This window comes from Mobula birostris, chromosome 3 (assembly GCF_030028105.1).
Source record: "Mobula birostris isolate sMobBir1 chromosome 3, sMobBir1.hap1, whole genome shotgun sequence".
In the NCBI taxonomy this organism is placed as follows: domain Eukaryota; kingdom Metazoa; phylum Chordata; class Chondrichthyes; order Myliobatiformes; family Myliobatidae; genus Mobula; species Mobula birostris.
The window spans coordinates 228527328-228544135 of record NC_092372.1 but is presented as its reverse complement, the minus strand read 5'-3'; the positions used below and the strand labels follow the sequence as shown (position 1 = coordinate 228544135).

The following is a 16808-nucleotide window of genomic DNA, read 5'->3' as shown; positions in this document are numbered from 1 at the left end:
TCCACACCAGGACCAGCAGACTCAAAAACAGTTACTTTCCCCAAACTGTAAGGCTGATCAACACCCTCACCCACCAACCCACCCCTCCACACCCCCAGCCATCACTATCTTATCATTTCCCAACACGCCCTGATCAAAACACCACAGCAAATGTCTACAGATAAGGTGAATAAAGTTGACCGTGCATCCTTTCTCCCGCTCTCTTCTCCTTGGGTCCTATCACTTTCACTGTCTCTCTATTTCTGACCTTTGTCTCCCACTATGATCCTTAGCATTCATTCTCTCTCTTTGTCTCTCTTCCCCACTCTGTTTCTTGTACCTTCTCCCCCTTCTATCTTTTATCTCTTTCCTGTCTCACTCCCCCTTTCTCTTCTTCCCCCACTGTCCCTCAACCTCAAAGTTCAAAGTAAATTAATTGTCAAAGAACATATCAGCATCGTCCTCATCACATGACATGGGTGGTCATGGTCTTTCCATGACCATGATTGTTCTTGGCAAATGGTTTGCCATCGCCACCTTCTGGGCAGTGTCTTTAAAAGATGGGTGACCCCAGCCATTGTCAATACTCTTCAGAGATTGTCCGCCTGGTGTCAGTGGTTGCATAACCAGGACTTGTGTCAGAGGACAGGAACACCAAACACCTCCTTTGGCATCTCCTGCTTGCCTCTCTCAAAGTACATGTACAGTTGCCAGAAAAAGTTTGTGAACCCTTTGCACTTACCTGGTTTTCTGCATTAATTGCTCCTAAAATGCGGTCTGATTTTCATCTAAGTCACAATATTATACAACTGCAACCTGCCTAAACTAATCGGATTGGTTCTTCTGGTCAAGATGGCACCAGCGAACAATGGTTCCTTGGGCGACGTCTTTCAGATAGCAAATCTTTCTGATTATTTTACTTTTTCTATGCATTCTGCTTGTTCTTTTTGTCTCGTTTGTGATGGAGCCAATGATTTACAGTTTGAATCTTCATGGAAGGAACCATCACTGAGCTGTGTCCCGAGAGCTGCCTCGTGAAGATCAGAGACGGGGTGGGGGGGTGGGTGGCAGTAAAGTTCCGAGAATGCAAGCTGATTCATGGAGATCAGAGACGGGGTGAGGGGGGGGCCGTAAAGGTCTGAGGTCACAAGCTGATTCATGGAGATCAGGGACCCGGGGTGGGAGGGGGGAGGGCCGTAAAAGTCCGAGAACACAAGCTGATTCATGGAGATCAGAGACAAGTCGTGGAGTCATGAACGACTTCATCTCGAAGCAGCAAGGAAGGTTGAAGTGTGGAGGTGAATGTGGAGGGGGTCAGTGATAGCTCCCGACAGAGACGGTCAGCAGCCAGATTGGTGATGTCAGGACATGGGTCAGCAGTCTCTCTTCACAGAAGGACTGAGTTTGTTAGCTGTTCTCCCTGTATGTAGATGAGAAGGCTTTTCCCATATTCTGAGATTTATCTATTATTGGACTGTTTTGGTGTTTTTTTTTTGTGGACAATTGGCAGGTGGGTGATCTGGTAATTTTTTGTGTGTAAGGGGTGGGGTTGGGGGTTTGGTGTCACTCTTCTTTCGTGAGAGTGAGGGGGTCTGGTATTATGTGTAGGGAGTTGGGTATTGTTATGTGTAGGGGGTCGCTGATTTTTATTGTGGTTGTTTTTCGCAGATAATGAGGGGGTGATTTGGGGTCCATGAGTTTTGTTTCTTTTCTTTTTTGTGCCGGTTGGGGGGGGGGGGGAGTTGATGTCTTTTCTTTCATCAGCACCCGTGGTCTTCCTGTATTTCATGGCTATCTGGAGAAGACAAATATCGGAGTTATATTGTACATGCATACTTTGACAATAAAATGAATTTTTGAAACTTTAACACACAAACAATTGTACTACTACTTGTGTATACTGAGTACACCATTTGAACAGTCACCATCTAGGTTCACAAAAGTATGTGAATCTCTGGGGTAATGCTTTCTACAAAAGCTATTTGGAGTCAGGTGTTCCAGTCAAAGAGCTGAGATTGGAGTGTGAGTTGTAGAGGAGACCTGCTCTATTAATAGACACAAAAAGTCAGCTTACTGACAGAGCTTGTTCTTAAGAAAGATCTGTTTTTTGCCTCGATCAAAACAACTTTCAGAGGACCAAAGAAGAATTGTAGAGATGCATGAAGCTGGAGAAGGCTACAAACACATTTCTAAAGACCTGAATGTTCATCAGTCCACAGCAAGAGAAATTGTCTCCAAATGGAGGAAATTCAGTACTGTTGCTACTCTCCCTAGGAGTGAGTGTCCCACAAAGATCACATCAAGAGCACAATATGCAATGCTGAAGGAGGTGAGAAAGAACTCAAGGGTAACAGCAAAAGACCTTCAGAAATATCCACAACTTGCTAAAGTCTCTGTTCATGTGTTCACTGTAAGAAAAACACTGAACAAGAATGGTGTTCATGGAAGGACACCACGGAAGAAACCACTGCTCTCCAAAACAAAAACATTGCTGTACGTCTCAAGTTTGCAAAAGACCACCTGGATGTTCTACAACGCTTCTGGGACAATGTTCTGTAGACAGATGAGACAAAAGTTGAACTTTTTGGCAGAAATGCACATTGCTATGTTTGAAAGAAACCTCATCCCAGCTGTGAAGCACAGTGAAAGGAGCATCACGGTTTGGGTCTGCTTTGCTGCCTCAGGGCCTGGATGGCTTGCAATTGTTGAGGGAGCAATGAATTCAAAATTGTATCAAGGCATTTTACAGGAGAATGTCAGGGTAGCAGTCCATCACCTGAAGCTTAATAGAAGTTGGATGATGCAACAAGACGATCTGAAACACAAAAGTAAATCAACAACAGAATCGAAGTTCGAAGTCAAATTTATTTTGAGTACATGCACGTCACCACATACAACCCTGAGAGCTGCACTTAGCCACACAGTGATAGGTGTAAAGAGTGTAGAGCAGGGGGCTAAGTACACATCCCTGTGCGGTTGGATATTGTGGAGAGGTTTTTGCCAATCTGAACTGACGGAGATTAAAAAGAAGAAAATTCATGTTTTGGAACTGAGGTGATGTAGTATGACCTGAAGAGAGCAAGGTATCCCAGAAATATTGATGAACTGAAACACTTTTATATGGAGGAATGGTCTAAAATTCCTCACCATTGTGCAAGTCTGATCAGCAGCTACAGGAAGCATTTGGTGGAGGTTATTGCTGCTAAAGGAGGTTCTACCAGTTATTAAGTATAAGGGTTCACATACTTATCCCAAGCCTGGAGTGTGAATGATTAAATAATGTGTTCAATAAAGACATGTAAAGTACAATTGTTTGTGTGTTATTAGTTTAGGCAGATTGTGTTTGCCTATTATTGTGACTTAGATGAAGATCAGACCACATTTTATGAGTAATTAATGCAGAAAGCCAGGTAATTGCAATGGGTTCACAAACTTTTCCTTGTAACCGTATGTTACCACATACAACCCTGAGATTCTTTTCCTTGTGGGCATTCACAGTAAATACAAATAAACACAATATAATCAATGAAAGACCACACCCAACAGGGCGGACAGACCAATGTGCAAAAGACAATAAACTGCAAATACAAAAGGGGAAAAAGAGAAAAGCAATAAATATCAAGAACATAAGATGAAGAGTCCTTGTAAGTGAGTTGAAAGTTGTGGAAACAGTTCAGTGTTGGGGTGAGTGAAGTTCTCCCCTCTGGTTCAAGAGCCTGATGGCTGAGGGGTAGTAACTGTTCCCAAACCTGGTGATGTGAGTCCTGAGGCTCCTGAATTTTCTTGGCAGCCGTGAGAAGAGAGCATGGCCTGGGTCGTTGATGATAGGTGCTGCTTTCCTGAGACAACACTCCCTGTCAACGTGCTCAGTGGTAGGGAGGACTTTACCCATCATGGACTGGGCTATATCTACTACATATGTCATATTTTCCATACAAGGAAATTGGCGTTTCCATACCAGGCCGTGATGCAACCAGTCAGTATACTCTCCACCACACATCCATAGAAGTTTGTCAAAGTTTTAGATGCCATGCCAAATCTTTGCAAACTTCTAAGGAAGTAGAGGCACTGCTGTGCTTCTTAATTGCCCATGTGCTGGACCCAGGACAGGTGCTCTGAAACGATAACGCAGGAATTTAAAGTTGCAGACATTCTCCGTCTCAGACCCTCCAGTGAGGACTGGCTCGAGGACCCCTACCTTCCTCCACCAATAATCTGCTCCTTGGTCTTACTGACACTGAGTGAGAGGTTATTACCACTCAGTCAGAGTTTCAATCTCTCTCCTGTATGCCTTGGTTTAGCCAACGACAGTGGTGTTGTCAGCAAATTTAAAATGGCATTGGAGCTGTGCTGAGCCACAGTCGTAAGTGTAAAGTGAGTACACAGCACACAGCCTGTGCACCTGTGCTGATGGAGATCAGGGAGGAGATGCTTTTGTCAGTCCAAACTGACTGGGGTCTGCAAGTCAGGAAATCCAGGAACCAATTGCCCAAGGGGATATTGAGGCCAAGTTCTTAGAACTTACAACTTAGAACTTGGACCAGCAGCTGCCCATGCTGCAAGTCTCCCCTCTCCACGACAATGATGTTGTCCAAGGGAAGGGCATTAGGGCCAATACAGCTCAGCATCAGTGTCGTCGCAGAGCAATGTGTGATTAAGTGCCTTCCTCAAGAACACAACACGCTGCATCAGCCAAGGCTCAAACTAGTGACCTTCAGGTCACTAGACGAACACCTTAACCACTTGGTCACGCGCCAACACTATCTTAGAACTTATTGATTAGTTTTGAGGATGATGGTATTGAATGCTGAGCTATTGTTGATAAAGACCACTCGCTCCTTCACTCCTTCTCTTGCCCCTACCTCTCTCACCTCCCTTGCCCCTACCTTACTCCCCCTTCTTTCCTCCCCATCTTGCTCCCTCATCCACTGCACTTTCTTTTCTCAACTTCCCCCTCGTTCTCCCACTTTATTCACTCACACATTGTACCTCTCTCCCCCCTCTCCCCCCCCTCTCCCCCCCCTCTCCCCCCCCTCTCCCCCCCTCTCCCCCCTCTCCCCCCCCTCTCCCCCCCCTCTCCCCCCCCTCTCCCCCCCCTCTCCCCCCCCTCTCCCCCCCCTCTCCCCCCCCTCTCCCCCCCTCTCCCCCCCTCTCCCCCCCCTCCCCTCCCCCCCTCCCTCTCTCCCCTCTCCCCCTCACACTCCCCTATTCCCTCTCTGCTCCCTCAGGTACAGTGGGATTCTCTCGGCCTATGGGATGGCGCTGGCGGACGTGGTGCACGAGGCGCAGGAGCCTTGCTCGCTGGTGTACGAGCCAGCCTCGTACCCCCTGTTGGATCAGCGGATCTCCACGCTGGAGGAGCAGTGCATGGGTGCCCTGCTTGCCCAGGGGTTTCACAGGTAGCTGCTGCATGCCCAACTGCAGGGTGGCATAATGCTATTACGGCGCCAGGAACATAATTCCCACTCCCCTAATTAAAAACTTTCCCGTACCATTTGCTCCTATCCCTCTCCAAGGCCATGGTCGCGGTCAGAGATTGTGGTCACGGGGTGTGAAGTGATTCGCCGAGGGGTCTGACAAACCAACCTGGTTTATGGCCTCACACCAGATCCAGTGTGGCCCCGCCTCAGGTTGGCCTGTCTTCATACTGACTCAGGAATCCTTCCTGGGCCATAAGACATAGGAGCAGAATTAGGCCATTCAGCCCATCGAGTCTGCTCCTCCATTCCATCATAGCTGATCCTAGATCCCACTCAACCCCGTACACCCGCCTTCTCGCCATGTCCTTTGATGCCCTTTGGACACACCTCACAAATTCTGCCCATCTGAACCTTTCGCTCTAAAGAGGTGCCAGTGACTGCTGGGGAGGGCAAAGTCACCCTTGATACGTTTTCATCTTTGGGGCAGCACGATATTGTAGCGGTTAGCGTGAAGATATCATATCGATTAATGCAATCACTTTGTGGCGCCAGCTCTGGGTTGGGGATTCGATTCCCTCCTCTGTAAGGAGTTTGTACGTTCTCCGTGTGACCGCGTGGAGTTGCAGCCTCCTCCCCGCGTTACAAAGACGTTTGGGTTCGGGTTAGTAAGTTGTGGGTAAGTCATGTTGGCGTAGACACTTGTGGGCTGCCCCCAGCGCCATCACAGACTGACACAAACGGCACGTTTCACTCTGTTTCAATGTACACGTGACACATAAAGATGATCACTGGGACTGGTCAGCAAAGACTGGATGGCCAAAGGGCCTGTTCTGTGCTGTAGGCTCCATGACTCTGTCAGTTTCTGGTCCGCTGTGGCCTGGTGTTGGTTGTGGAATGATTATTCCCGCGGGTTTGTTGTGCTGAGGGAAAGGTGCTATGTAAATGCAGGCAGCTGTTTTTGGTGATTCTAGGTCGCAGATCCAGACAGAGGCATTCCTACACATGCGGTACGAGCACACAGATTGCGCCCTAATGTGCTCTGCCTGTGACCACCCTGCCCGCCCGGCTTCCGACTCCTGTCGTCATGGAGACTTCCGAACAGCATTCACCAGCAGGTCAGTGAGCTTCTGGAATCTTCCAAAGTCCACTTCCACACTTCACCGCGGACAAGGAGACCACCATCTTTCCTACTTCCTCACGCAGTGTAGCAGTTAGCACGACTGTACTACAGCTCGGTGTCAGAGTTCAGAGTTCATTCCTAGCGCCCTCTGCGAGGAGTCTGTTTGTCCTCCCTGTGGAGTGACTGGGTTCCGTCTGGGTGTTGCCATTTCCTCCCACAGTCCAAATGTATAGTCATAGTCGTACTTTATTGATCCCGGGGGAAATTGGTTTTCATTACAGTTGCACCATAAATAATTAAATAGTAATAAAACCATAAATAGTTAAATAGTAATATGTAAGTTATGCCAGGAAATAAGTCCAGGACCAGCCTATTGGCTCAGGGTGTCTGACCCTCCAAGGGAGGAGTTGTAAAGTTTGATGGCCACAGGCAGGAATGACTTCCTATGACGCTCTGTGTTGCATCTCGGTGGAATGAGTCTCTGGCTGAATGTACTCCTGTGCCCAACCAGTACATTATGTAGTGGATGGGAGACATTGTCCAAGATGGCATGCAACTTGGACAGCATCCTCTTTTCAGACACCACCGTCAGAGAGTCCAGTTCCATCCCCACAAGATCACTGGCCTTACGAATGAGTTTGTTGATTCTGTTGGTGTCTGCTACCCTCAGCCTGCTGCCCGAGCGCACAACAGCAAACATGATAGCACTGGCCACCACAGACTCGTAGAACATCCTCAGCATCGTCCGGCAGATGTTAAAGACCTGCAATCGCAGATGACTGCAATCTCTACTGGGCTGTGCGTGGGTCTCTGCTGGTCTGACTGCAATCTCTGCTGGGCTGTATGTGGGTCTCTGCTGGTCTGACTGCAATCTCTGCTGGGCTGTATGTGGGTCTCTGCTGGTCTGACTGCAATCTCTGCTGGGCTGTATGTGGATCTCTGCTGGTCTGACTGCAATCTCTGCTGGGCTGTGTGTGGGTCTCTGATGGTCTGTTCACTGTTGGATTGTGTGTGTGGGTCTCTGCTGGTCTGGCTGTTCTCTCTCTGCTGGTCTGCAGGTACTTGAAGGAGTTTGGCTTTGTGAACCCAGAGAGGCCGGTCATCGTGGATGACATCCGTGTCCGAGGCTGCGGCAAATCTGGCATCGGCTCGGAGCAGAGGGTGACCAGCAGTGGGAGACCAGCTCGTATGGAGACGGTACGTGGGAGAGAGAAATGACCAGTCCCAGCCCACTGACTAGTGACCGAGTAAACTATAAAACACAGGAGCTGAATTAGGCTATTCAGCCCATGGAGTCTACTCCTGCGTTCTATAATGGCTGACTTATTATTCCTCTCAACCTCATTCTCCCACCTTCTCCCCATACCCCTTTGATTCCCTGACCAAACAAGAACCTATCAACCTCTGCTGTAACTATACCCAATAACGTGGCCTCCACAGCCGTGTGTGGCAACAAATTCCACAGATTTACTACCCTCTGGCTAAAGAAATTCCTGCTTATCTCTGTTCTAAATGGGCGTCCTTGTATTCTGAAGCTGTGCCCTCTGGTCCCCGACTTCCCCACTACCCTCTCCATACCCACTCTATCCAAGCCTTTCAATATTTATTTATTCAGAGATACAACGTGGAACAGGCCCTTCTGGAGCAACGAGCTGTGCTATCCAGCAACCACCTAACTAACCCTAGTCTAATCTCGGGATAATTTATAATGAACAATTAACCTATCAACCAGTATGTCTTTAGAAAGACGTGCTGTGAAAGCTAATATTCAGTAGGTTTCAGAGAGATCCCCTTCCCCATTCTTCTCAGCTCCAGTGAGGACAGGCCCAGAGCCATCAAACACTTCTCAAATGTTAACCCTTCCGTGCCCAGGATCACTCATGAGCCTCCCCGGACCCTCTCCAACGTCAGCACATCCTTTGTTAGATACGGGGCCTAAAACTGCTCACAATACTCCAAATGTGATCAGACCAGTGCCTGATAAAGCTTCAGCATTAGGTCCTTGCTTTTATACTCTAATCCTCGAGAGAAGCTGAAGGATTGGGCATAGCAGCCAGGATCATATTGAAGGGCCGAGAGGCCTTCTCCTCCTCTTATTGTCTCCGTATTTCCAAAGGTGACAGGGAACCTGTGTAGGAGAGTTTTTAAAGTGGAAAACCTGGGGCATTTCCACTCTCTCGACCTCGGAAATCTGGGTCCAGTGGTACGAGTAGCCGTCACAAACGGGGCTGTTCCTTGGTCTCAGTGGGTGACCGCGACGTCTTCAGTGCCTGCTCATGCCCCTCACTCTCCCAGAGCTTTGCAGAGCCACCTTCCTGGCTGTTGAGTCTCACTGTAGACACTGTAGTCTGGCAGAGCTGGCTGCAGGTGCTGGGACAGGCATGTCCTGATCTCACGGGGGTAGGATACCAACCGTTACCCTCACCAGGGTGTGGCCGCTGTCGCATACAGTTTCGTGGAGCCACAGGTCAGAGCTGAGCATCCAGTGGGGACAAAAGGCGAGTGAGCTGCCCCAGAGTGGACATGACAAACCCCTTCACCAGAGGTGCTGCCCCTCCCTAGACACCCACTCCTGCTCTTAATTCCTTTTTTTGAGTGTTGTGTTTCCTGTTTGGTGCACAGGAAGTGAAGTGTTACTTTGATGACGGTTACCTGGATACAGCTGTCTACCTGCTGGAGGAGCTGTCATGTGACCACACCATCGCTGGGCCTGCAGTTATCATTGATAAAAACAGGTAGGCAGCTGCGGTTCTTTCTCGAGTGAGCATGCGCCCATATCCTTGCCTGCATCATTGTCAAAGATCCCTCTCCTCCTTCCCACAAGGTCTCTGACATCCCACCAGAGCCAGAAACAGGTTTAATGCCACTGACGTGTCTTGTGACAGCAGTACATTGCAATGCATAACAGTAAAGACTGTAAATTACAGTCAGAGACAAATACAAAAAAATTAAATTGAGTTGTGCAAAAAGAGAAAAATAGTGAAGTAGTGTCCATTCAGAAATCTGATGACGGGGGGACGAAGCTGTTCCTGAATCGTTGAGTGTTGTCTTCAGGCTCCTGTACCTCCTCCCTGATGGTAGCAGTGAGAAGAGGGCATGTCCTGGGTGATGGGATCCGTAGTGACGGATGCTGCCTTGAGGCTCCACCTTTTGAAGAGGTCTTCAAGGTTGGGGAGGCAAGTGCCCATGATGGAACTGGCCAAGTTTACAGCTTTCTGCAGCGTTTCCGATCCCATGTAGTACTGTGAGGCTGTGTCACAGCTTCTTCCCCCAGGCTGTAAGACCCATTGTCACCCACAACGGCCTGTCTAAATGCCCTGGCCCACTCCCCCGCCTCACCGTCACACTCTCATCCTGACTGGTCACTTTGCATCTTTATTGCTGTTGTTTCACATTTGTACGGTACCGTGCAGAGCCTTGGGCACATATATACTGTAGTGATTTTGTTCCATGTAGTCTTGGGCACGTATTTACTGAAGAAGCTGTCCTGGAGCCTGTTGGTCCTGGATTTTATGCTGAATAGATTGTGGTTGGGTTGACTCAGATCTCCAATGATCCTATGGGTCCTTTTTTTCACACCTGTCTTTGTAAACGTCCTGAATTATGGGAAGTTTACAAGTACAGATGCGCTGGGCTGTCCACACCACTCTCTGCAGAGTCCTGTGATTAAGGGAAGTACAGTTCCCATACCAGGCAATGATGCAGCCAGTCAGGATGCTGTCAATTGTGCCCCTGTAGAAAGTTCTTAGGATCTGGGGGCCCGTACCAAACTTCCTCAACTATCTGAGGTGAAGGAGGCACTGTATATACAGACCACATGAGGTCCTTGGTGATGTGTATGTCAAGGAATTTAAAACTTTTTACCCTCTCAACCCCAGATCCATTGATGTCTATAGGGGTTAGCCCATCTCCATTCCTCCTGTCGTCCACAGCCAGCTCCTTTGTTTTTGTGACATTGAGGGAGAGGTTGTTTTCTTGACACCACTGTGTCAGGGTGATGACTTCTTCTCTGTAGGCCACCTTGTTATTGTTTGAGATAAGGCCAATCAGTGTAGTGTCATCGACAAATTTAATTAGCAGATTAGAGCTGTGGGTGGTGACACCATCGGGGGAAATGGGGAGTAAAGGAGGGTTAACAACAGGAAATCTGCAGATGCTGGAAATTCAAGCAACACACATCAAAGTTGTTGGTGAACGCAGCAGGCCAGGCAGCATCTATAGGAAAAGGTGCAGTTGACGTTTCAGGCCGAGACCCTTCGTCAGTAAAGGAGGGTTGCTATTGTGGACTGAGAGTGGGAAGGGGGCATGGAGAGGGGAATCATGGTTGGGAAAGAGGGAAAGGAGGGGGGAGGGAGTGGGAAGCACCAGAGAGACAATCTGTAATGATCAATAAACCAATTGTTTGGAACCAAATGACCTTGCCTGGTGTCTCAGAGCTGGGTGTGTCTGAACCCCTGTCACACCCCACACCCCCCGCACCTAGCACTCCTCCTCTGCCACCTGACCCACACCCCTACTGCTGCACACCACCCTCACCATTCCCAACATCCTTTGCTCCCGCCAAATTTACAAACTTGCTCTCTGCTCCACGTTGACAAATACAGCACTGTGCAAAAGTCTGAGGCACTCTAGCTAAGTTTATCTGCCCAATACTTGCGCAGTACTGTACAACTGCTTGTTTTAATATAATAGTGTCAGTTACCTCGCACTATCTCACCTCAGCATGCCTCTCGCACTTTGTGTCAGCCTGTCAGTCCTCAGGCCACATCACTCAGTGACTTGTGCTAATATGATTTTGTGACTGTATGTGTTGGATCGTAACTGTGATTTTGTGCACTGCATTTTGCACCCTAGCCCTCGAGGTGTGATGTTTCGTTTGGCTGTAAACATGTTCAAAGACAATTGAACTTGAACTTCAGCAAGGACCTAGTTTTAAAGTTCTCATCCTTGTTTTCCCTTCCTGAACACAGGGACACAGCTGTGTTGGCTTGGATTGTTTCACCGATATTTTCTATGCCGTTTTAACAACTCATTACCTGCCTGTACCTGTTTAGTATGTTTCCCAGTGGTTCCTGCACGGGGTGGGGGTGAGGTTAAACCAGAGTTTCAGGGGGCTGGGAACCAGAGTGCCAGAACAGTTAGTGGAGAGGTTGTGGAGGCAGATGTTGGTAAGACCTCAGACAAAGTCAGGAATCAAAAGGTTGAGCATGGTGCGACTAGTGTCCTGAGCTGCCTATATTTCAATGCAAGAAGTATCGTAGGAAAGGTGGATGAGCTCAGGACATGGATCAACAGTGGGAATTATGACATTGTGGCCATTAGTGAGATTTGGTTGCAGGAGGGGCAGGACTGGCAGCTCAATATTCCAGGGTTCTGTTGTTTTACGTGTGATAGAGTGCAAGGGATGGTGTTACTAGTCAGGGAAATGTCACAGCAGTTCTCAGTCAGGACAGATTGGAGAGCTCAACCATAAGGTGTGATGGGTGGAACTGAGTAATATGAAAAGTATGACCATGTTAATGGGGCTATATTACAGACCACCCAACAGTCCGTGGGATTTACAGGAACAAATTTATGGAGAGGTCGCAGACTATTGCAAGAAACATAAGATTGTGATAATAGGTGATTTTAACTTTCCACATATTGACTGGAGTCCCAAGTTGTAAAAGGACTAGAGTTTGTTAAATGTGTTCAGGAAAGTTTCCCTCACCAGTACGTAGAAGTCTCAATGAGAGAGTGTGCAATGTTGGATCTGCTTTAGGGAATGAGACTGGGCAGTTGACAGAAGTTTGTGTAGGGGAACACTTTGCATCCAGTAACCAGAATGCCATTAATTGAGATTCTAATTGGAGAAAGCCCAATTTTGATGATATCAGATAGGATCTTGCAAGTGTGGATTGGGTCAGGCTGTTTTCTGGCAAAGGTGTAATTGGTAAGTGGGAGGCCTTCAAAAGAGAAATTTTGAGAGTACAAAGCCTATCAGAATAAAAGGAAGGATAACAGGTTAAAGAAACCTTGGATAGATTGCACTTGAATCCAAGGGGCACCGGTATCATTGTGGGCAGATTTACTAGAGCTGTTGTTAGTGGTTTAAACTAATATGGCAGGGGGATGGGAAGCTGTATGATAGAGCTGAGGATGAGCCAGCAGGTTTACAAGTAGATGCTGGGTGTAATATGAATGAAAGGAAGGACAAGCCAATGATTGGGTATAAATGCAGACAGAGCAAAGAGTTAAATTGTACCACAGAGGCAAAATTCAAAAGGGTGACAAATGCAAGATTGAAGGTGTTGTATTTAACTGTGCGTAGCATTCGGAATAAGGTGGACGAACTTGTGGCGCAATTAGAGATTGGTCGGTATGACGCTGTGGGCATCACTGAGTCGTGGCTGAAAGAAGGCCAAAGTTGGGAGCTTAACATCAAAGGGTATACTTTGTATCAAAAGGACAGGCAGGAAGACATAGGCAGTAGTGTGGCTCTGTTGGTAAGAGATGGAATTACATTTTTAGAAAGAGGTGACATTGGGTCAGAGAATGTTGGTGGAGTTAAGAAACTGCAAGGGTAAAAAAAACATTATGGGAATCACATATAGGCCACAGATAGTAGCCAAGATGTGGGGTTGAGATTGCAAAGGAAGCTGGAGAGGGTATGTAAAAAGGGTAAGATCACAATTGTAATGGAGGACTTCAATATGCAAGGGGATTGGGAAAATCAGGTTGGTGTCGGATCACACGAGAGGGAATTTGTTATTGCCTACGAGATGGCTTTTTAGAGCAGCTTGTGCTTGAGCCTACTCGTGGAAAGGCTATCTTAGATTGGGTGTTGTGTAATAACCCAGATCTTATTAATGAGCTTAATGTAAAGGAACCATTAGGAGACAGTGATCATAATATGATTGAATTCATACTGCAGTTTGAGAGGGAGAAGGATAACGATGGAATAAAGGCAATTGCAGAGGCATGAGAGAGGAGTTTTACCAGGTGGATGGACTGGAGGAGGACACTGGCAGGAATGATGACAGAACAGAGATGGCTGAAGTTTCTGGGAATAGTTCACTAGGCAAAGGATAGATATGTCCCAAAGAAGTAGTTGTTCTCAAATGGCAGGGCTAGACAACTGTGGTTGACAAGGGAAGTTAAGGAACGCATAAAAGCCAAGGAAAGGTCACATTAGATAGCAAAAGTGAGTGGGAAGTTGGATGATTGGGAAGCTTTTAAAATCCAACAAAAGGCAACTAAAAAAGCTCTATGAAGGGAGAAGATGAAATATGGAGGCAAACTAGCCGATAATATAAAGCAGGATACCAAAAGTTTTTTCAGTTATATAAAGAGTAAAAGGGAGGTGTGAGTTGATGCTGGTGAGGTGGTAATGGGGGACAAAGAAATGGCAGATGAGCTTAATGGTTACTTTGCTTCAGTGTTCACTGTGGAAGACACCAGCAGTGTGCCAGAGGTCTGTGAGTGTCAGGGAACAGGAGTGAGTGCCATTGCTATTACAAAGGAAAATGTGTGAGGCAAGTTCAAAGGTCTTAAGGTGGATTAGTCACCTGGGCCAGAAGGACTACATCCCAGAGTCCTGAGAGAGGTTGCTGTAGAGATAACAGGAGCATTAGTCAGGATCTTTCAAGAATCACTTGATTCTGGCATGGTTCCAGAGGACTGGAAGATGGCAAATGTCATTCCACTCTTTCATAAAGGAGGAAGACATGAGAAAGGAAATTATAGACTAGTTAGCCCAACCTCAGTGGTTGAGAAAGTGTTGGAGTCCATTATTAAGAACAAGGTTTCGGGGTACTTGGAGATTAATGATAAAATAAGTCAAAGTCTGCATGGTTTCTGTAAAGGGAAATCTTGCCTGACAAATCAGTTACAATTCTTTGAGGAAGTAACACACAGAGTGGACAAAGGAGAGGCAGTGGATGTCATTTATTTGCATTTTCAGAAGGCATTTGATAAAGTGCCGCACATGAGGCTGATTAACAAGATAAAATCCTATAGCATTACAGGAAAGATACTGGCACGGATAGAGGAATGGCTGACAGGCAGGAGGCAGTGAGTGGGAATAAAAATGGCCTTTTCTGGTTGGCTGCCAGAGACTAGTGGTGTTCTTCAGGGGTCAGTATTGGGACCCCTACTTTTCACATTGTTTATCAATGATTTAGATAATGGAATTGATGGCTTTGTGGCAAAGTTTGTGATGATACAAAGATAGGTGGAGGGGTAGGTGGTGCTGAGGAAGCAATGCGATTGCAGCAGGACTTAGACAAATCGGAAGAATGGGCAAACATGTGGCAGATGGAATACAGTGTTGGGAAATGTATGATAATGAACTTTGATAAAACGAACAATAGTGTGGACTATTACCTAAATGGGGAAAAGGTTCAGACATCAGAGGAGCAGAGGGACTTTGGAGTCCTCATGCAAGACTCAGAAGGTTAGTTTACAGGTTGAGTCTGTGGTAAAGAAGGTAAATGCAATGTTGGTATTTATTTCAAGGGGAATAGAATATAAAAGCAAGGAGATAATGCTGATGCATTATAAGACACTGGTCAGGTAGCACTTAGGAGCTTTGTCAACAGTTTTGAGTCTCATCTCTCAGAAAGGATGTGTTGTCATTGGAGAGAGTCCAGAGGAGGTTCATGAGGATTATTCCGGGAATGAAGGGGTTAACATATGAGGAGCGTTTGGCAGCTTTGGGCCTGTATTCACTAGAACTTAGAAGACTGTGAGGGGATCTCATTGAAACCTACTGAATGACTAGATAGGGTGGATGAGGAGAGGATGTTTCCAATGGTAGGGGTATCCAGAACTAGAGGGTACAATCTCAAAATTGAGGAGCGACCCTTTAGAACAGAGGTAAGGAGGAACCTTTTTTAGCCAAAGAGTGGTGAATCTGTGGAATACTCTGCCACAGACTGTGGTGGAGGCCAAGTCTGTGCGTATGTATAAAGCGGAAGTAGTTTCCTGATCGGTCAAATCAAAGGACATGGTGAGGTGTCTGGGGTTGAGTGGGATCCGGGATCAGCCATGATGGAATTGCAGAGCAGACTTGATGGGCTGAATGGCCCAATTCTGCTCCTGTGTCTCATGGTTTTCAAGACTGGTTTTAAAAAAAGAGGTGCATTGCAGGTAAAGGCAGTTAGGAACAAGTGAGGTGCTTATGGGGGATAAGAAATGCAAGAGAAAACTTAAAAAAGTAAATCAGGAAGGCTAAAAGATGACATGAGGTTGCCCTGGCAGACAAGGTGAAGGAGAATCCTAAGGGATTCTACAGATATGTTAAGAGCAAAAGGCTTGCAAGGGACAAAATTAGTCCTCTGGAAGACGAGAATAGTAGTCCGTGTGTGCAACCAAAATAGATGGGGGAGGTCTTAAAAAGATTTTTTTGCATCTGTATTTACTCAGGAGACGACACAGAGTCCTTAGGAGTGAGCCAAAGCAGCAGCAAGGTCATGGGCCCTACACAGATTACAGAGAAGGAGGTGTTTGCTGCATTTTTTGTTCCAATAGTTTACAAACGTTTGTAAATATCTGCGCCTTAGCCGAGGTATTTAAATCATTCTTAGCAACCGGTGAGGTACTGGAGGATTGGAGGATAGCCAATGTTGTTCAGCTGTTTTAGAAAGGCTCTGAACAGACACCAGAACACTATGAGTCTGAAATCAGTAGTGGGAAAGTTCTTGAAAGATACTCTAAGCAACCAGATATATGAGCATTTGGATAGACACGGTCTGATTAGGGATAGTCAGCAGAATTTTGTGCATGGTAGGTCATGTCTAATCAATCTTATAGAGTTTTTCGAGGAAGTCAGCAGGAAAGTGGATATTGTCTACATGGACTTTAACAAGGCATTTGACAAGGTCCCGCATGGAAGGTTGGTCCAGGAGGTTCAGTTGTTCGGCATTCAAGATGAGGATTAGTCCTGATGAAGGGTCTCAGCCCAAAACATGAGCTGTTGAGAGGTCTGGACAACCTGAATTATGAGGAAAGATTGAATATGTTAGAAACTTATTTCCAAAAACGTGGAAGATTGAGGGGAGACTTGATGGAGGTATACAAAATTATGAGGGGTTTAGATAGGGTAAATGCAAGCAGGCTTTATTCCACTGAGGTTGGGGGTGGGACTACAACCGGAGGTCATGGGTTAAGGGTGAAAGGTGAGAAGTTTAACAGGAACATGAGAAACTTCCTCGCTTGGGGAGGGGGTGGGTGAGAATATGAAACGAGCTGCTGGCGGAAGTGCTGGATGGGATTTTGATTTCAACGTTTAAGAGAAGTTTGGATTGATA

The 16808-nt window shown here is 46.8% G+C and overlaps 1 protein-coding gene across 1 annotated transcript in view; it reads left to right on the top strand.

Moving 5' to 3' along the window:
- The window catches only part of oplah (5-oxoprolinase, ATP-hydrolysing), a 91468-nt gene that overhangs the window by 42101 nt on the left and 32559 nt on the right, over nt 1–16808 (top strand). Inside the window, exons 12-15 of the mRNA XM_072254290.1 lie at nt 5208–5378; nt 6371–6514; nt 7578–7716; nt 9142–9254. Of these exons, the coding sequence (XP_072110391.1) occupies nt 5208–5378; nt 6371–6514; nt 7578–7716; nt 9142–9254 (567 nt within the window). The remainder of the gene's footprint in view (nt 1–5207; nt 5379–6370; nt 6515–7577; nt 7717–9141; nt 9255–16808) is intronic.